Source organism: Bactrocera neohumeralis, chromosome 4 (assembly GCF_024586455.1).
Source record: "Bactrocera neohumeralis isolate Rockhampton chromosome 4, APGP_CSIRO_Bneo_wtdbg2-racon-allhic-juicebox.fasta_v2, whole genome shotgun sequence".
Classification (NCBI taxonomy): Eukaryota; Metazoa; Arthropoda; class Insecta; order Diptera; family Tephritidae; genus Bactrocera; species Bactrocera neohumeralis.
This window is the reverse complement of record NC_065921.1, coordinates 6,483,136-6,504,593: the sequence shown is the minus strand read 5'-3', so window position 1 is coordinate 6,504,593 and position 21,458 is coordinate 6,483,136. Positions and strand designations below refer to the sequence as shown.

Genomic DNA, 21,458 nt, shown 5'->3' with positions numbered 1-21,458 from the left:
TTGTAAAGCTTATCGAATTCTCAAATAGAGTTCTTAAAGGTGTTTCTGTTGATGACCCTGAAGCTTGACCTTGAGTTCTATAAAAAATGTTATATCCACAAACATAACCTCAAATTGCAAGAGCTTAAGAGCGTCCAGAAATTTTGACGAAACTTACTAAAGTGGCAACTCTACTACAGCTGCATGTACTTAGATTTACGGTATGTATATATATGTTTGTATATGAATGGACATGTGTACGAATATGACGAGTATGTAGCTTACATAAAATCGTGGTGGCATAGTCATATGCATGACTGTCTAACTGAATGCTTTGCTTTTCTGCCATGCCAACTTGCCTCCTGCTTGAGTGCTCATAATATTCTGGCCATTTTCCCCTTGCCTTATAGCGTCTGCATTGTCTGGTCGCATCTCCCACTCGGCACTTGTATTTATAGACGAAACGCACTTGTTGTTATTGTTTGTATACTACCGATATATGCGCTGTGTGTTGTGTTTCAAGTTGTACGCTTAGGCGCTGCATTGTTGTTGTTGCTTCTGCTCCCGACGTCTTTTTGCTCCGTGCGTGTTGCTGTTTATGTTGTTTTTGATGTTGTTTATGTTGTTTTTGTTGTTGTTGTTGTTTATGTTATTGTTGTTGTTGCCGCTGTTGCCTTTACTGTTGCTGTTGTTACGTTTCTACTACTGGCCCATTGACGCTTTTAATGACGCGCTGCTTTGGCGCGCACGCCGCACTCGGCCTTCGGCACACCTCACTTCGTCGTGTCCTGCCCCCTGAAGCGACGCTGCGTGCTGCAGTGGCGCTGCGCTAAGTGCTGTTTGCCGTTCTATTCTCGCTACTCGACTCTCCGCCACTCTGCGCTCATGTGTGTGTGTGTGACGACTTCGGCTTCGCAAATATACTTACACACACACACTCACATAGGCGGCTTTTATTTACTGCTGCCACTAGCTGATTCTTAGTGGGTGGATGAATGAGTGGCGCGCTGGTGGCTGGTGCGCTTGTGTGTACAGCAACAAATTCCTATTCCGCTGTAGTTGTTGTAATTGTTGTTTCATTTTCATTTTCAATTTCGTTATCGTTTTAATTTTCGTTTTCGTTGCGAAAATTTCACTCAACAGTAGTAAACCAACAACCGGTGTCGACTGATGATTCGCAAAGCTTAGCGGAGAAAAGCAGCGCTACGCTTCTTAATTTTTTTGTTGTGTTTACTAATTAAAAATCATATTCTAATACTGCAACCGCAATATATAAATACATATGTATATAATTTGCAAAAAATTTAATAAATCAGAAGAGAATACACGCATAAGAAAATTCGCAAGTTATAACAACAACAATAGCAATAATAACAAAAAATAACAACATAAATAAAAAATAAAAATATTGAAAAAAGTCAAAGAGACAAGTGTACCGCTGGCAGAGTAGCGTAAAAAACGGTATTAAAAACGGCACTAAATATTACAGTACGTCGTTTTTGCGTGTATAAACAAATTTTAATTATTATTTCAAAAAGGTGCGAAACGAAATATCACCAGGCGTTAACGACTTGAATTGATTTCATATTGGCGTTTACATTGTGAAGCGTGTGCGTGCGTGTGTGTGGTCGTGTGCATGGGAAAGTAGAAATTAATTCATTATAGGCTTACAACAATAACAACAAAAATGTGTATGAATAGCAGCAGCAACAACAACAGCGTCAGGCAATTCCATTTCAATTAAAGTCCACTTAAATATAATAGAAATATTGCAATTTCTCCCAATTAGTTCAAATAAATGGTTCTGAAAATGTTTATTTCGTGATTGAGTGGCTGCTTGATGGCTGTGTGCTCATACATACATACATACATACTTATATGCATGTGCATTCAAATATATACCACTTATGCAGATATGTAGCTGTATGCCGTTAATGCCATTCAAGTGTGCCTTTGGAACGTGTTAATCAATTGTTGGCTAAACGCTGAAGGCAACAATAGCAACAATTTATTTATGACATGGTGCAAAAAATAAGCGCTCTACATACATACATACATATATATACATACATAAGCATGCATACACATACATATATACATTTTTAATAATGTGTTGAACATTTAGCAACCATAACAATACAAATTTATAGCCGCAAGTCCCAACGTCAATCGGCGGCAACGCTCACTCGCTCAGCCATAATCCAACCCGATTGATGGCTAATCCCATTTACTTTTGGTATTACGATAATTTCGTCAATATTATTACGAATTTCGGGTGATTTTACAATTTGCATTTTTCCATTTATCCGCGTGTCTTCCATTTGCGAATTTTTTTCTTGAGACACAGTGCAAATTTTCTTTGAAATAAATCAATTTTAAAGTGATTTAAAAAGCGCCCAGTGCAACGTGCATAATACACAGTTACAAAACACACAATGTAAATAGTCAGCGCTACAAAGAAGTATATTATATGTACATATATATGTACATACATATACATAAGAAAATATGTATAGGTTGGCACTAAAAGTCTTAAGAAAGGCGAAAAACGCGGCTGAAATTGTGCTGAAAGAAAATTCGCACTAATTGTGTGTATATTTTTTTGCTAAGTTGCAATATTTTAAAATACATACGCTGCTGCTTATACAAACACACATACCATAAATGCAAAAGCATAAGCAAATAAGCGCAAAGTACGTATGTGTGTACATTTGTGCTTGCAACTTCTGTATTCCGAATTGTGGACAGCCGATAGTTAACGTGGACCCAGAACGGCTAGTTTAATGATTTTCAACGAGAATCATATAAATGAACGGAAAATTGAAAAAAAGAATTATAAAATTTGCAGATAATTATTTCAAAAAATTAAAAAAAAACACAAAAAAAAATTTAAAAAAATGTTAAAAAATATAAAAAACAACAATAAAGAAATTTAAAAATAAAATGTATAAATATACAGCTTAATAAAAAAAAATTTAAAAACTTCATTACAGCTGTCTAAACATAAAAAAACAATAACAATAATTTAAAAGCTGTTCTTCAAATAATCGCGTTTCTTGAGTGCCCTTGAAAGACAAAATGCAAACGTATGTACATATGTATAAATATACAACACAAAGATGGAAATAATATATATAGTATGTATAAAGAAAAGTGGAAAACTAGAACAAAAACTATAAAACTTTTTGCATATTAAAATTTTTTAAAAGAAAAAATCTCTAAAATTAAAGGAAGTTTTGAAAATAAGCTAGAATGTTTATAATTCTTCAATTATTAAGGGGTTACATTGGTTTCGTTGGGTAAAAAAGCCTTTTTCAACAATTTTTTCTCATTTAAAAAATCAAACATTTTATTCGAATTTTTTATTGTTACAAACATACACAAATTGTTACATGAACACAGAAATTCTGTAATTTTTGGAAAAAAATATTTTAAACTCCGCCATTGCGACGCTATTACCGGTAACCCCTCGGAAAAAATTGTGCCCGCGTTGGCAGAATAACTCCTTACGGAATCATCTAAAGTGAAAAAAATACGTGTTGTAGTTAAAACCTTAACTTAGAACTTGGACAAAGGAAAAAAAATACTGAAAATTGGTTTCTTGGCAAACATTTTTACAAAAAAGTAAAAATTTCAGTGAAAATTTCCCGACGTTATTTTTTCAAATAGTGGTCATCGAAAAAAATCTTCCATCCATGTCTTTTAAAATTGTATCTCAAAGACCTCTGTAAAATTTCATGTAGTTGAGTAGCCTCGAGAAGTCCTGTCAACCGACTTCAAAAACTCTGTTTCGAGAAAAACGCGTTTAAAGACAGCGCAATTAGACTAGCTAGTCTCGAGCGCACAAGTTCTCAGGGTTGGTATTTCCAAAACTATTACTCGGATCAACTTGAAAATTTAGGAGATGTTGTAGAATTTAATATGACAATATAAAAATCGGTTTTTGAAACCCGTAAAACCATGTAATCCCTTAAATTATTTTACACATAAATTACACGAAAAATAAAACACAATTTTTTAAGCTATAATAATTTCCAAGGCAACTAATATTTTAATTTATAAAAAATTTACAGGCAAACTATATGAAAATAAAACAAAAGTTTAAACTATATCCAAGATATATGTGTGTATAATTCCTGAATCCATAGCAAATTTTACGGGTGAATTACACGAAAATTAAAAAAAAAAATTTAAATAAGTTTCAAGGCATCTATGAAAGCTGAATGTGGACATTCAATCAAGTAAAGTCAATTTGCGAATAAATTGAAGGTTTTTCATGACAAAAACAATAGATAAATATAGACGGAGGCAAAGCTAATTTATGGCTCTATAAAAATGAAAGCTATAAATTGGGTCCGTGCACATACTACTACTTTTATAAACAGTGCAAATAATATAATATATGAATAGAGCTTGTTTATACACTCAAACAACAATTTAGTTTTAAATCATCTGCTTTGAAAATTTAATACTCATTAGGTAGTGTTTAATTTAAAACAAAAAAATTAGTGCGAAAAGTTTTAAATTATTTTGTTGCGAGTCACATGTTCTTGAGAACCAAAAAACTTCCGATCCAGTGAATATTTATAGTGTGAAAATTTATACTGAAAAGCTAACTGTTCCTATGACAATCGGGTCTATGTAACCGAAACGGAAAAACATTTTTATCAGATCAAAATCTATTGACTGTCAGCATACCTAGAAATTATTTATGATAGTTTTTTCCGCCGCTTTAACACTAACAACAACTTAAAGTCAACTAGTTCCCTCTAAAGGGTTTAATAAATTTCTTTAGAGTATAGCTAATTTAAATAAATTTACACGTGATATCGTAATTGTGCTATTTAATATACATATATTATCTAAATATGATAAAATGTAAAAATAATCTAGTCCATAAATAATCGCAGGTTCAGATATTATATGCAAATATTATAATATTCGCAATCACGAGACTAATCACATGAGATATTCTACTATTTGAAGCTTTTGTATGAAATTTGTTGAAATATAAGCTCTTTATGCTTCTTTGTTGAGTGCGAAAACTTCTCATTTAATTTCGCAACTTGCAATCAACAACGCAACAATTTTATTTTGAATTTATGTTTGGGAGATTTGAAGGTTAAGTTATTACCCTAACTTCGCAGTAGCTAGTAAGAATATATATACAAACGATCGGAGTGACCACATGGTTTGATTTACCCATTTTCGTGTGTCTGTCTATATATAAGCGAGCTATTTTTTAGTTTTTAAGAGACTAATCTGAAATTTTGCTCACATCCTTTTCTTCCCAAGTAGCTGATATCAGACTGCTTTATCACATAACTGAAATACACAATGAAAGATGAAAGTCAATTCCTTATATGGAAAACCTTTTTCTTTAACGAGATATCTTCAAGAAATTTGTTATAAAGAAACAGTCACCGAACAAATTGTTCAGTTCCGACAACTATAGCCCATATGTAGTTGTCATACAGACTGACCGATCAAAATCAAAATAAAGATCATTTTATACACTTTTGTGCTTAAAAAAAATACCTGGGAAGGGTATTACAGCTTCGGTGTAACCGAAGTTAATGTTTTTTCTTATTTTTATATTGTATAAAAACAAAATTTTGTAAAGACCATCTAAAAATATTTATTTGCGCTAAAACCATTTTTATTATATGCGAATGCTTATGTTATTAATGGTAATATACAAAGCTTTAATGTTATGGGGTTACTTGGGTTTAGGGGTTTCAAGAAATATTTTTTTTATTGTCTTATTAAATTCTACAACATCTCTAGAATATTTTGTCAAACTTTCAAGTTGATCCGAGTAATAGTGTCGGAGATATAGCCTTAAGAACTTCTGCGCTAGAGGATAGCTAGGCTAAGTGCGTCGTCTTTAAACGCGTTTTCTCGAAACTGTGTATTTGAAGAACGGTTGGCAAGATTTCTCGAGAACTTCTCAATCGATCTTCATGAAATTTTACAGGTCTTTGAGATATAATTCTTTAAGACTTGAAAAATAGATTTTATCAAGAGCGAGAGATATTTATTTGCCAACTTCGCTATCAAGATAAATTTAATATTATTTCTTACGGGATTTTATTCATTAGTCGGCCGATTGGTGGTTTAAATCTGTGGATAACAACCAGAAACCCATTGCTGAATCATTATCTCATACTTATGGTTCAAACCAAACATTAAAAAATATATTATTTAATTAATATATTTGGAAATTTTTTAATTCATACTTAAGGGGTTATATACAGCTAGAAGGTCGAAAAAAGCGATTTTACTAAATTTGTTTCTGAGAAAACTTTTAAATTCATTGATCCAAAAATTTGTACACATATTATAGTAACTTTTATCTACATTTTAAGACTTAGTATTAATAAACATATTTATTTGGAAAGGCACAACAGCTGATCTCCGAGAACTGCTCTCAAGTTAGACGCTTTACCGTGAACACTATATATCCGAACTGGATACTCTGAAATTAAAAAACCAAACAGATTTCATTAAAGTATTGTTAAATCTAGTAACTAATCGAAAGAACAAACAAATTTTTTTTTTTTTAAATGGCGGTTTAAAAAAATTGATTTTTGACCAAAACTTCGACCTTATATTATTTATAAAAAAAAAACATTTTTCGGTGAAAAAAAATTTAATTTTAGACTAATCGGTTTAGCCGTTTTCTAGTAATGATGTGACTAACTTTTAAAACGCTATTTTGAGAAAAACACGTTCAAAGTCCGGTCTTGTACTTCCAAGCACTCTGAAAAGCCTTTTCAAACTTGAGTATAACTTGGATATTATTAACCAGAACGATATGACATTTTCTGTGTGTATTCTTAAATATATTTGTATTAAGAAAATAACATAAAAATAATTGTTTTTTCGAAAATGCTAACTGTATATAACCGCTTAAGAAGAATGTTATTTCACCATCTATTAGCTATATTTCATATAGATATGTTATAGTTAATAATCTTGCCTTACTGAAGAACTAAAATTTAATAAAAATTCTCATAATAAAATTTTGTAATAATTTTTGAAAACTGTTGCTCATACCAAAGAGGTTATAATTTTATTTGAACCTTAAATCTCCAGTTAAACATTTAAAACTTGACTCTTTACCCACATTTTTCTTTTAAACATCTTAGCATTTTCCACAACTACCAAATACCCAGTTAAGTCATTTCACAGCAAGGAATATTTGAAGTCGGTTTTGGCACTCGTAATCCTTGCTGGCACTTTTAGAGGAAACTCTAAATTAAATACTTGTCAGAATAAATTCTCACAAAGGATTTCTGCTTCAACCTTGTGTAAAGCGGAAACGCAAATTGCTATGCGAGTGTTGGGAAAAGAAGAAAAGAAACAGGAAGAGAGAGGCCAAGAGACGATGCGCAAACACACAGACATATGCTTGCATTTGAAACTTGAAAAAATATAATAGCTTAAATGAAAATACACGCACACACACATCTACACACGACTCTTGTTTGCTAAAGTCAGTCGAGCAGTAAAAGTGTGTTTGTTTTGCTTTCTTACGGCTCTCAGACAAGTTTTTCTTGTTTTCAAGGTGGGTGTCGATTTCCCGAGATTCTTATCGGTGACATTACACTGTTGTCGAACCAGCCCCTTTACGACATACTTATGCTTGGAACCTCAAGTAGAACACAAAGCGAAAGAGTAAATATAAATAAAGAGCAACAACGTGTGTGTACTTAAGCAAGAAGAAAAATACAAGCAGAGAATTATATTGACAACTAATGTGTTGGGCGTGAGTGTTTGTGTGTCTGCATATATGTGTGTGTGTATTAGAATGGTGGCTTTATGTGTTTGTTTTTGAGTTAAAGGGTATTAAAATAATTTGTAGTGATAGGCGCCGCAGGTGTGAGAGGCGCTGCGGTTGGTCTATGACAAACTTTGCCCATCTTTTTGCAGACGCGCCGCACTAATACATACGCACTTACGCTTACACCTGCACCACACACACACACACACACATGCATGCATGCCCGACGTGTGGTTTATAATTCTACTTTCTACGCTGTGCATTCAGCCACATAAGTAGTCTCAGACACGCAGCCCCTTGCGGTTCTATTGCCTGTGCTTTCTTTAGTTTCCACTTAAGTTCTTTTGCTTTGTATTCTTTTCTTTCGCTTGGCGCGTGCATTCAAGCTGTGGCTTCAATGCTTTGCATCAAATACGCCATCTTTGTGGGCATGTTTCAACAGGGCACCTCAAAAGGAGCCGCAAATCGCATTTGTCAAGGAAATTAAGCTGTCAATTAACATGAGCACATAAATTAGCACAAACGCCACCAACAGCCGAGCAATGGCAGTAAATACTATGCACATACACACAGCCACCCGTACATGTGTGCACATGTTGCCAAGTAAAGGACTAGTGTGTGCCTAGTGCATCTTCATAAAATAAGCTGATAGACAGGAGCATTAACGCACGAGCGCTAGTTTCACTACTTTTATATGGACTTCCACATACAAACACAAATAATTAGTGTGCCTCTTTTCTATATGCTATATATATACATATGTACGTATATGTATTCAAATACTTAGGCGCCTTAAAATCTGCAGATTGCCATAGCACCCAGCCAACGTATTGTTTATATTCCATTTTATAAATGAAAAAGTGAAATGTCGAACAGCTCCAGCTATAAACATGAAGAACTTTATAGCGCCGAATGCTGAAAAAATGAAAGAATTACAAATTTCCATAGCAACTTATATTTAACTACTTTCGAGTGAGCACAATTGTCATGACAACACACACACACACACATGCGCCTTCATATGTACTTATATACCCTTCCTCTGACATTTTTTGCATATAAACACTTTTATATACACACATACATATGCATCCATGCGCACATACTCACTTAAGTTTCTAGGGATATACTTGCACAAATTACTTTTCAGCGCCAAAATGAAAAAGACGAAAAAAACACAATCGTAAAAATTGTGATTCCATCAACATCATAATCCTCGCCATCAACGTCAACATACTAACGATTGTTGATATGCGCGAACAGCCTACGACCCAGTTGGCAAAATCCACAATATTTATGGCAATGAAGTGTGCTACCAAATGTGATAGAAATATAGCGTTATTACCTACAAAAGTAACTGAATATTCGTTATATTCGTGAGGTCTTAGATTATTCAAAATTTCCTATAACAGGTTGTATAATGAGTATATATAGCTACAGGTTTCAGAAATTTCAGGAGGTTTCAGAAACAAAAGCATTTCATACATGATCTACAATTGATGGTTCTCAAGACCAAGTCATACATTGAATTACAAAATCATCTCATAACAGCGATTATACCGAAAATCTACTTAAACTCATATATATATGAAGTTTTCTGAAACACGGACAGGAATAAAAGTAAGGAATAAATATTCGCTCAGTGCTTATGACTTTTAATTTATTTGAAAATACATTCGTTTCAGTTCGCAAATCACCACTTCAGTACTTTTGCTTTGCACAAAACTACGAATTTTATGACATCTAAACCAAAATCTTCATTAGGAACTGTCCATATTATGTTCCCAGGACCGAAAACCAGAATTTATTTACAGAATCAGGTTAAGCCATATACCATTGAAAAAATTAACTCTGTTTCGAAAATAACACGTTCCAACTAATTTGTTCCTTATATATGTATATATGTACTAGGCCTTCTATGGAAGTAAACCCAAACCAAACCTATGCTTAGAAGCGAAAGGTTGAGAGACAGAACTGTTACAAGAGCCAATTTTTTTCTTAATGAAGACTGGACTTTCGATGTCCAAACATATCTTTATGTGTTGTATAATATAGTATGTTAGCTTTAGTAGTAAATTTGGTTCTATAAATACTGAATTTAAAACTTTTACAACTTAGCGTTAAACAATACCTTTGAAGGAGATCTTAAAACTAAAAAAAATATTGGGTTAAGATTTGTATAATAGGACAGCACTCAAGGGAAAAGGAACACAACTTAACATAAATAATAATTTAGGGCGATCTGGCGTTGGAAAGTGGAAGGAAGGGGATAGTTGAGTTTTTTAATGTAAGAAACGGCTTATCTCAATTTCTGGCAAAATAATAAGCCCTATGGAAAAAACTGTAATGACAAAAATTTCTATAACTTTCATATTGACACCTTATTCACATAACCAAAATTTAAGTGAAAAAAATCAAATATCCTAGTTCTTGTGTTTTTATTATGGTCTATTTCGAGATTCCCTACTTTTTTAAGAAAAAAACACAGAAACCTCAAAATTAATCGGGAATGTTTTCTTATCAATCGAAAGAACATTCTTTGGTATTTATTTTTTGAATATAGACTTTAGACTTTACATATCTCCACAAGAAAAAAATCTAACGGTGTGATATCACACGATCTTGGTGGGCAATCGACCGGCCCAAAACGAGAAGTTATCTGCTCACTGAAATGTTCTCTTAAAAAATCCATTGATTTATGTGATAATTTCAGGCATAGGCGGTTATTATGGCGCGATAACGACCGCTATTGACGGTTACGTTCTCACCGGCATCATTTTTGAAGAAATATGAACCAATGAGGCCCACAAACCACACCAAACCGTTGGTTTTTCCTGATAAAATGGCAACACTTGAATCTCTTCAGGCTGTTCTTCGTCCCATATGATTGCTTAAGCGCCAGAAATGGGCATCCATGCTGAACAAAGTTTGACTCGAAAACGTCAGATCATCTTGGAACTTTTCAAGAACCCATAGAGCGAAGCGATGTCGCTTGGGAAAGTCCAGCGGATTCAGTTTTTGTACAAGTTGCAATTCGTACGCTTTCAACTTAAGATCTCGACGTTAAATTCGCCAAATCGTTCCACAAATTAGTTCAAGTTACTGTGAACGGGGACGAATCGACTCTCCACGGTCTTCGTGTACACTCTCAGCTACGGCTGCTATAATTTCTTCGCTGCGTGCTGGACGTAGTCTATTCAGTCGAATATTGTGCAACAACGAATGCTGGGTCTTAGGGTGGGCGATGGTGTTGCGAATAGTACGATCAGTAGACCGATTATGTTGACCATAAGATGAGCGAAGCCCACGAAAAGTATTCATTACAGAACGTGACTTTTCGTAATAAAGTTGAACGATTCTTAAACGTTGTTCACGCGGTCCTTCCATGATGAATTGCCAAACAATTCTGAACAAAAATAATACGACAGCTTGACACGACTTATGCGTGATCTTTCTACTGAAAAAATTAGTTAGCACCAAAGCAATAGCAAACGCCCCCATTCCACTATTAATCAATTAAAATTACATATTTATACTTTGCGGTTAATTATGAAAGCTTTTGCTTATATAATCTGTGCTAATTTTGGCGCATGCAGTGATGTAACAAATTTTAGGAAATTCCACCAATTATTATCATTAGCAAAATATTATTTATTTAACCAAAATAAATAGAAATCCTTTCATCTTTGCGCATCGGTGCAAACTACCCGCAAACACCGCTTTTCTCATTCCTGTCGATTTCATGAAATTTTGTTCATTTGTTAAAAGTACACATAAACACACACACACTTACATAGTATGTAAATATAAACTCATATTTACAAAGTCTACAATGGAAAACACACAACACCTATAGAAAAACAAACAAAATTTGTGATTCGCGAAAAATATATAATATTATGTATGCAACTAGAAACATACGTACATGTATATATGTGTGTAAGTAAAGGTACATCTACGACTATTTGTTTTCCTGTCAGCCAAGCTGTCTATTTGTGTCGATTGTCTGTCCATTCGCAAGTCCTGTTATTTTTCATTCCCAGTGGGTGTCATATTCCCAGTGGTGAAATAAATCTCATATTCATTAATATTATTGTATGTCATGTATGGTATATAGTAGGTGCGCAGGCACATTACGTAACTCGTTTATGGCTCTTACAAATGGCTACATATGGCAACTTTGACCGCTCGAGCGCGTAATTGTTTCGGAAGTGCATCGCTGCTTAGCGCGTGTAATGGATTAGTACTCATTGTAGTTGTAATTTCTTTCATAATTTCGAACGAATTCAAATACTTGCTCCGTTTGCATTTGTATTATATTTAGTTGACTTCAGAATTGACAAAAACTATTATGCTAAGTAAGTATATCAAGATAAGTATATATATATATGTACTTTAATTATCTACTTCCCTTTGTTTGAGTAATTGATAAATATTTTGACCTTGGTACTAAAGCCAATAATTTAGGGGCCTACCGCGCTATTCGGAGCTTCTGAAATTCTCATGGAATCAGCTACCTGAGATTGGCACTGAATACTTATCCGAAGAAAAGTTAACGAGAATATTCAACACCCTGCAAAGGCCCCAGAGATAAACTTTTTCTAAAAAATTCAAGTAACTAGTCCCCTCGTGATGACACCGAACAGTATCAAGCCGAAAAGGTAGTCGGATGAACATGGTTTTTTTTTTGTTTTTTCTCCATAGATTTAACAGAATCTGAGTGCAGAGCTAATTTCTTTTACGCCTATTTTGTATAGTACAGCAATTTTGAAAAATCTCGGTAGTAAAAGCTCAGTGGGCTCAAATCTTAAGACTATCGGTTGCCTTCCACGATACTTTCTCCAAGCGGTTCCGCTACTTTGTCGTTTGTATGTAAGGGGCCGACAAGTTCGAACCGAATTTCGAATGACCATCTGTCCATCTCCGTGGAAAACGGTGTTTAGATAAAGCTTTTTGTTCCAAACTTAATGGAAGATATCTTGACAAATAAATAATGTTTAATATACTGCTATGAGCAAAATTTATGTCGCCGCCATCTTGGCTCCAATACACTTTTGCCTCCGTTTTTTTCAATCCTCGACACAGTTGTTAAAGTCACTTTCCGTAATAGCCTTCACTGAGCGTAGCGATTCACCTTTAATGTCTTCAATTGACTCAAGACGGTTTCCCGGGAGATGAAACTCGGCGCTAAATCAGGTGATTACGGTGGTTGCAGCACACGATTTGGTTGAAAATTTGACGAAAAACTCGCGAAGAATCAATGCAGTATGCGATGATGCATTATCGTGGTGCGAAAACAAAGAGTTGTCGGCCAATAATTCTGGTCATTTTTACGAATAGCTTCACGCATAATACTCAAACAGTATTCCTTTTTGACAGTTTGGCCGATCGGAAGGAATTCGTAGTGCACCACACCTCAGTAATCGAAGAAAACAGTCAACAGAACCTTGAATTTTGTCCTGCTTTGACGTGATTTTTTCAGCTTCGGCTCACCTATGCAACGATATTCGGCCAATTGATCATCTATTTCCGTCGTAAGCATATAGATCCAAGACTGATCGCCGGTATTAATCCATTTCACGGACGCTAACTCGACTCTGTTTTCGAAAAAATTTAGTGAATTGGAATTAACCGTGATTTCACTTTTCTAAGGCCAAAATGATCTTTCAAAATGGTTTTCACTGATCCTTCCGATATTCCAACGATGTCAGTAAATTCTTTAACTGTTAATCGTCGATTTCAAGCACCAATTCCTTTATTTTATTGACGTTTTAATCATCAGTTGATATTGATAGCCTTACTGGACGTAGTTCAACGTGGATGGACATCGTCAATGCGTTCTTGACCCTCTTTCAATAAATTGTACCAATCAAAAACATTTGCTCGCGACAAACAATTATCACCGAAGGCCCTTTTCCAACATTCCGAACGTTTCGGCACCAGAAATTTTATTCCGCACACAAAATTTAATGGAACTTCTTTGTTGAATAATTTCAATCATTCTAAAAATCGCCGAATGCACTTTATGTACTTCAGAAAAGACAAGCGTATACTAAACACTAATGATTATTTTGATGTGACATTTGGCACAGATGTCACCGACAGTCATACAGACCCAGAAGAAATATTTCGACGGATGGGTTTTCTCCTGAATTTTAAGTTAAAAAGTCTTACTATTTTTGCCCACAGCAGTAAGGACTTGATTTTGGTCAATCAGTTTGTATATAGCTACTATAATACGAGCTATAGTAGGATATATCGAAATTCCAGCAAACAAGCGGCATCTTGAGGCGAAATTTCAAACTGGTATCTCAAACACTGAAGAACTATTTCACTTATATAAATAAACCAACTAAATCGACTCAGCTCGTCATACATATTATTTGTATACTCGTACATACTTTTTAAGGTCACCGATGTTTCCCTCTAGGTTTTACAAACCTTATGGCAACCTATTCAATTTTATGTAATAAAAGCGATATTCTTGCTTATCTTGAAATCGTGGTAAACTTTATTAAGAAAATGTCTGTCTCACAATTTTTATTTAAGATCTACTACACTTGGACAAATGTCCTTGTTTTAGTTTTCGCATCCCACACGGTATAATCATTAGAAAATGTTTAAATTATTAGTTTTCTAGTCACTCTGGAACATTTTTTGTATTTCTTTGGGTTAATGAACCTTTCTTTTTCTTTATCTGGGTTAAAGATGAGCTTACACCTTCACTTTACTCCACAATCGATTATAAACTCTACAAAACTCTACAACCAAAAATTTAGTTCAACAGAAAAATGTATTTTTTCCATCTTATGTTTGCTTCTCCAGCTTTTCTGTGAAATTCATGTGCGTCAGTTGTAAATAATTGTAGACCAAGTACAGCTGCAAATACCACTACAGCCCTCCTCAAACTAAGAAAAGTTGGTACACACTTCAGGCGAGTGGCTCTCGCTCTTTTATGTAGTAACTTTTTAAAGTGGAACATTTTTAAAGTGCGCAACTTATCGAGAAACTGATAGTAGTATATATTAGTATTGAAATTTAATCTCACACTTGACGCGCAAAAGCTATGCCGTTATTGCAGTTTGCTGCAACGCGGTGATATTGGCTATTCTACTATTTATATTGACTCGTAAATTTAACCCTTAACTACCAATATAAGCATACTTGAGCCGCAGCCAACTTTACGCCACACCCCTATGCCATTGTGTGCCTTAAGTGCGCCGTTGTGCTGTAGAGCAGCGGCGCTTCCGTTTGCGATTCAATATTTTCCGCTGGGTAGCTTGGACTTGGACTTATGCTCATATGCAAATCACTTTGTTAACGTGCCAAGTATACGCCATGGCGTCTCATCCCCACCAATCTCTTCACATATTGTCGTGTTGCTTTATTTGGACTGAGAAAAGTATGCGAATTTTTAATGGCTTTCACAATGTGTTCCATCTGCTTGCTGCTTGTTGCTTGTTGTTCTTCGTTTGTATTTACTTTTTGCTATTTGTATTCCAAATACAATCAATACCCATTACCCGGCGACAGTCATTAGATGAGCACACCTTGCCACTTGTATGTAGCCGAGCCGTAGAGCGCTGGCACAAGCATAATGTGCAAAAATGCAAAATAGTTTGCAATAAGTGCTTGCAGGCCCAACTGTGTGTGCGCTTGCATGTGTGTAAGTGTTTGGAAATATCCACACACACACCTAAGTATGTACACATATGTATCAGCGTTGCCGTAGACCTTCGCCTCATTCCCGCGCACGCACAGCCAACAAGTGCGCGCTTTAAATATGCACCCTTTGTAATAGTTACGCGCTTCATCTATTGTCGATTTGTCTCTCGCATTTCGCATTTCACATTTCGCCAGCGCAAAGGTTCGTTAGCTGGGTCACAAGCGTGCGAGTGTGCCTCTGTAAAGTGCTTTCTGTAAAATTTAAAAACAATTTTCCTCCTCACCACCTGAGCGCGCGCTGTCGCCATATGTCACTGCACCACCTAGCAGTAGCAAGTGAATCCGCCTGTTCGGCCCCATCGTCACCGCACATTCGCTGCTGTGGCGCTCTAATTGCTTGTAATATTTGCAAGTGCCGCGCGCGGAAAGCTATATTTGTAGCGCAGAAATAGATACTGTTTGTAAGCGCTCGCAGGAAAAAGGATAACAACTCCTTGAGAACGCGCGAGCACACACAAGCTATGCATAGGCATATAACGGCACATGCGAGTGTGTACGACAACATTTGCGAAAACTGCGAGTGAAGTGCGGCACACTAGCCTCGCCCTACGAGCTCATGCAGAGCACGTATGTACGAATGTGGTCGACTGAAGGACTAAAAGCGAGCCAAAATGTCAAACAACTTTTGACTGACTGTCTTTCGAGCGCTCAGCGTGCGCACTTGCCGAGAACCACGCGCTGGCAGTTCTTATATATATATATACATACATACGTGTATGGCGGCGACATATGCCTGCCAGGAGTCTCACATGGCACAGCACTTCATGGCGCACACTTCGCTCGAGCAATAGTTCCACTTTGTTGTATTTGAGTGGCCTCAAGTGGCTTTATGTGCGCACGTTTGTATGTTATGAGTAGAAAGGTGTGCGCCTTTGTGGGGGCTAGGAGTCTATTTAATGGGGCTTCATTAATTAATAACACAAGTGAGCTCCGAGAAGTCTTGCGGTGTTTTTATACGACCGCCGTCTCCAACGGTGTCGCCGTCACAGGATTGGTGGCAATTGTCACAGTGCGCGCGCGCGTAAATATGAAAGTCTTTACAACAGGAATTTCGCAAATTGTATCTGCAATTACGTATGTATGTACTTTTTTTTATATGAAGAAAAGTGATATTGCATGATATAGGGTTTAAGAAAAATTTTGCGTTTTAAATGGTATTAAGTTATGTTGGGTCCTTTGGTTCCCACTGGCACTCAATAGAGGAGACAGTAGGAAGATGATCGGAATACTAACTGGTCACTGTCTGGTAGCGACAAAAGTCCACCCAATGGGCCTGACATATCAAGAAGACTGCAAGAAATGTCTAGAGCAAGGCACCAGGGAAGCAAAGGAGCAATTCTTGTTCACTTGTCCCGCATTGGCAAGAATACACTGTAAGCATCTGGGGTCCCCACGGTATGATACACTAGAGGTGGTATCGATAGTGAGGCCACAGAGTGTCCTAAAATTTGTGCTAAGTGCAAGCATTCCAAAGGATGACTACTCCTCATGAACCTAACAACTGGACTTCATCCGGTACCGTTTGCTGAATGTTGGGTTTTCAACAACCTTGCCAAATATATTATTTGCGACCTCCACTTAACATCGCATTTGCGAAAGATTCAGGTCTGTTACATACTCTAAATATTAACAGAAATGCGCTGAGTCGACCTATGAGAGATGTTAAAATTCTCTGACATCCCCTGACGTCAACACGCCGATTTTCAAACGCTGGTTCTTTAACTTCTAAGTTATTGTCTTTAACAAAAGAAGATGATTCGCATCAAGCAAGCTTCCAATGGCTTCACTTCATTGAATGAGTTGTGCCACTTAAACACTCGTGTTCCTGATAAGGTAGATTCCGCTTACCGCATTTTGAACGATTCCTTAGCCGTGATTCCTTCAAAATTCCCAAAATGTTTTTATTTAACTCATTATTCGGAGGTTCACACCTTCAACCTGTTGACAAGATAAAAAATATTGAGCTTATCCTTGATAGAAATCTTTCATGAGGGCAAATATTGTGGTGAGAGTAACGAAAGAATCGGTTACCTTATAATGCTGTAGAGGAGCTATAGAGAAGATATGGAACTACCACCAAAGGTGGTATTTTGGGTCTGCGAGCCCGTAGTGAATTTATATGAATGAATAATGTTCTGTGGGGTATTCGTCTGAAGTCGATAAGAAGCTTGAACGTGTCCAAAGAGAGGTTCTCATCGGCATCTGTGGTGTACTGCGAACTACGCCAATAAAAGCACCTTATGCTCTCTATATATAGCACCCGTAGATATTGCCGGCAAGTACATTGCTGCGAAGGACGCTCTAAGCCTCAGAAAAGCTGGATATACGAAGAGGTCCAAGCAGGGTCACGCTGAAATTCACCCCTCCATTAATTGCATCCCTAAAAACTCTGTAAGGTTACTCTAAGTGGTTGTTTCGCCACTCACATACTGACGAATGATAAGTGGGCAAGGAGAAATCTCTGGAGAAGAGGCGCAGTGAGCCCTTTCTCGAATGGGTCGAAGCTAAGGAGGAAGGTTGGAGGGGAAGTCTTCCGTAAGGCGCTCTCCGTATAGCTTAACATTAGGCTACCGGACGACTAAAGCGTTTGCCAGGCAGAAGTAACTGCTATTAAAGTAGCAGATGATTTAGTGGACCGAAGTATAGCTTTTTTCAGGTAGGTGAGCATTTCTTCCGACAGCAGAGTGGCAATACCGGCGTTAAGCTCGCAAACCGTGCGCTCAAAGTTAATCAGGGAGTAAGACATTCACTCACAACCTCACAAAGTAACAGCAACAAGCTTTTTTCATTATTAGACACGCATGAGTGGAGATCAAACTTTACACGAACATAAAAAGGATTGAACCAAGCTAATCTGGGTAATTTTTGATCAATTAGTAGCTAAGTCGCCTTAAGTCAAAGACATTTTGAGTTCTTTCTACTAACTCATCCAAAACCGTTTCATCTCAGACACCATTTCTGAGTTGTAACTTCAAAAATATTTGAACCAAAGTTAAAAGGATCCAAAGACAGAATAAATATATCTGAGCTCGAGTCGATTTAAGCACTTGAACACATGGCCACATATTCTGCCATTCTGCTTGCAGCGCGTTCACTGTTTCACCCTGTATCCTTACGTAAGTGAGCTCACTTGATTTGTATCAATGTGAGAGCGCCCACAAATGCGTAAATTTTCGAATCATGTCTGCAAAGGTGTGCAACAGTGCCGCCAGCCAGCGTGTCGCACAATATTAAAAGAAATGTAGTTGAGTACACACACACGTGTATAAGTATGTATGAATAAATATAAATAGTCATGCACACACACATGCATATGAACATTGACGCATACACAGGCGTGGATGCGGTCTTTATGGCAGTTCATATGTCACGTGTGCATATGTCTACTCGTCATAATTAACCATTATTTCTTGCAAAGTGCACAGCGGCGACGTCAAAGTGCCACAAGAATAAGGACAGCAAAAGGTGGTCCCAACGACACTCACACACACACACTCTCATACATACATGGATTCATATAAAATTGTGTCCATGCGAAAAACTGGTGGCGCCCCATACGATAATTGTATGTCAACTGTTGTAAAAGATATTTGAGGGAAGTGTCAGTGCGGCGTGCGAGGACGAGTAGGGTTCATGTGGTTTCATTAAAATCAAAACTCGCTTGACAGCATCCGTTCTTCGAGTAGATTGTGACACCACAATTTTAGCAATTAATGTGAGAGATCAGAATCAACTGCATTGTTCTGTTTATGTAGGTGGATAAAATGAAATTTTCAAAATTTTATTTGTTTAATGCGGGGCCATATATACTAAATTTCACAAGTCGATTTTATTACGTCCTTAAATTTAATATAAAGAAACAATTAACGGGTATTTTGCATGAATAGAGGAAGGGATTTCGCTTCTACTCAGCTTAAAACCCGGAGCCACAAGCAGAATCAGAACCGTGTCATTTTCCTTGTGTTTCGCAGGGTTTCGAGACCGCTAACTGTAGCTCAGCTCACATCCTGTAATGCAAAATTGAATAATCTAAGCTTTTGAGGTACAAAGAAAATACTATTACATTTAAACTGCGCTCGCAAACCAAATCGATATACATTTTTCATAGATTGATACATCCCTTTTTATTGTCCTTGTGAAGTTTCATCTCCATACGTCATTTAGTGTGTATTTGGCAGCAGTTTGTTGACAACGCGAAATGTTTAGAATGGAGTCCCGGCTACATAGTCTTTGAAAATTTTGCAGAAGTGTTATGGAGAGTCTACTTTATGACCAGGCAAGTATTTGAGTACCACAAAGCATTCAGTGAAGTTCATGAAGTCATCGAAAACTTACCTGACTCAAGTCGTCCATTCGCGTGCGTTAATGACGACAACAGCCAAAAAGTTCAGAGCTTGAAAATCGTCATGTTGGCAACAGAGAGACATCAGAGGGTCGCAAAATCTTTTATACACCGAATCAACATATTTATACCCTGAACACGGTATATTAAGTTTGCCACGAAGTTTGTAATACCCAGAACTAAGCGTCGGAAACCCTATAAAGCGTATATATTAATGATCAGTATGTTGAGCTGAGTCGATTTAGCCATGTCCGTCTGTCTGTCTATCCGTCTGTATATATACGAACTACTTAGTCCCTCAGTTTTTAAGATATCGTTTTCAAATTTTGCAAACGTCATTTTCTCTTCAAGAACCTGCTCATTTGTCGGAACTGCAGATATCGGACCATTATAACATATAGCCGACATACAAACCGAACAATCGGAATCAAGGGCTTGTATGGAAAACTTTCGGATTTGACGTGGTATCTTCACGAAATTTGACATGGATTACTGCTTAAGGTAATAATATAATCTCCGAAAAAAATTTTCAGATCGGATTGCCATAGCATATAACTTCCATACAAACTAAACACATAGTTACTAAAAAAATGCACCTGTGAAGGGTATATTAGCTTCGGTGCAGCCGAAGTAAACGTTTTTTCTTGTTGAAAATCTTGCAAAAACGACATCAACTAGAGCTCGCAAGAGAGATGATTGGCAAGTAGCTGAGAACACTGCATTCTTCCAACGCATCATTACTGGTTAAGAATGCCGATATTCAAAAACAAAACGAGAAATTAAAGTACTTTTTTTTATTGAAAATATGCTTAAATTTACCTCAAAATATTTTTCATTGCTTAAAATAGCTAAGTACCACTTATCGAAGCTCCACTGTATACAGAAATTTAATGATGTTTTCACATATGTATGTATATACATTTGTATCTCTGTGATGTAAACAAACACAAAGAAATAATCAAAAGAGCGGTCGAGTGCCACAGTCATGCTGTCAAGCCATCCATACTTGTTTTTATGGCGTTTACATACACAAGTTTGTACTTACATGTGGAGCAATGTACACACACACACATACATGCGTAGCTGTAATGCTGCGGGACTTGAGTGATTGTGCAGACATTTGAGTGATTGAGTAAAAGTGGGAATGATTGCGTTAACTGCGGCGTGTATGTACTTCCGGCGACTGCTACGTTTGTAAGTACATACATATGTATGTGTATATATGTAAGTCTGACTGTTTACACGATCGCTTGAATGTGTTTGCATAGCGGTTCATTACGTATGTATATACATATGTACGTAGCTTTGAGCAAGAGTGTGTGCCCGTATTACCCTTCAACATGTTGCAATGCGATAAATTGCTGAAAATTTTGTTTACAAATGGTCAAAACCAGCAGCAAGCAGCAAGCTACAAAAACAAAACACACAAAACTACGAAAAAAAATTGAAAAACAAAAAAAATAAAGCAGAAAACTCAAGTAACTTTTCCGGGCAATAATTCAGCGCTTTTTTATTATCGTTCGGCATATTTTTTATATTTTCGGCAGCTGTCGATATGCGCAACGTGCAACATTTTTCAAAAGTTAAACCTCACGAGTTTACACTCACGTTTTTTCATATTCACAG

At 36.4% G+C, this 21,458-nt stretch overlaps 1 protein-coding gene across 2 annotated transcripts in view; it reads left to right on the top strand.

The window, feature by feature from the left end:
* Positions 1-1,112: 1,112 nt before the first annotated feature.
* The window catches only part of LOC126755257 (potassium voltage-gated channel subfamily KQT member 4), a 65,275-nt gene continuing 44,929 nt past the window's right edge, over positions 1,113-21,458 (top strand). The window contains exon 1 of one of the 2 annotated variants that reach the window (XM_050467688.1): positions 1,113-1,517. Coding sequence is in view for 1 of the 2 variants with exons in the window: in XM_050467685.1 (XP_050323642.1) it covers positions 3,058-3,065 (8 nt within the window). In the remaining variant the exon portion in view is untranslated. Of the gene's footprint in view, positions 1,518-2,973; positions 3,066-21,458 lie in introns of those variants that run through there. The other variant, XM_050467685.1, reaches the window with a different exon arrangement.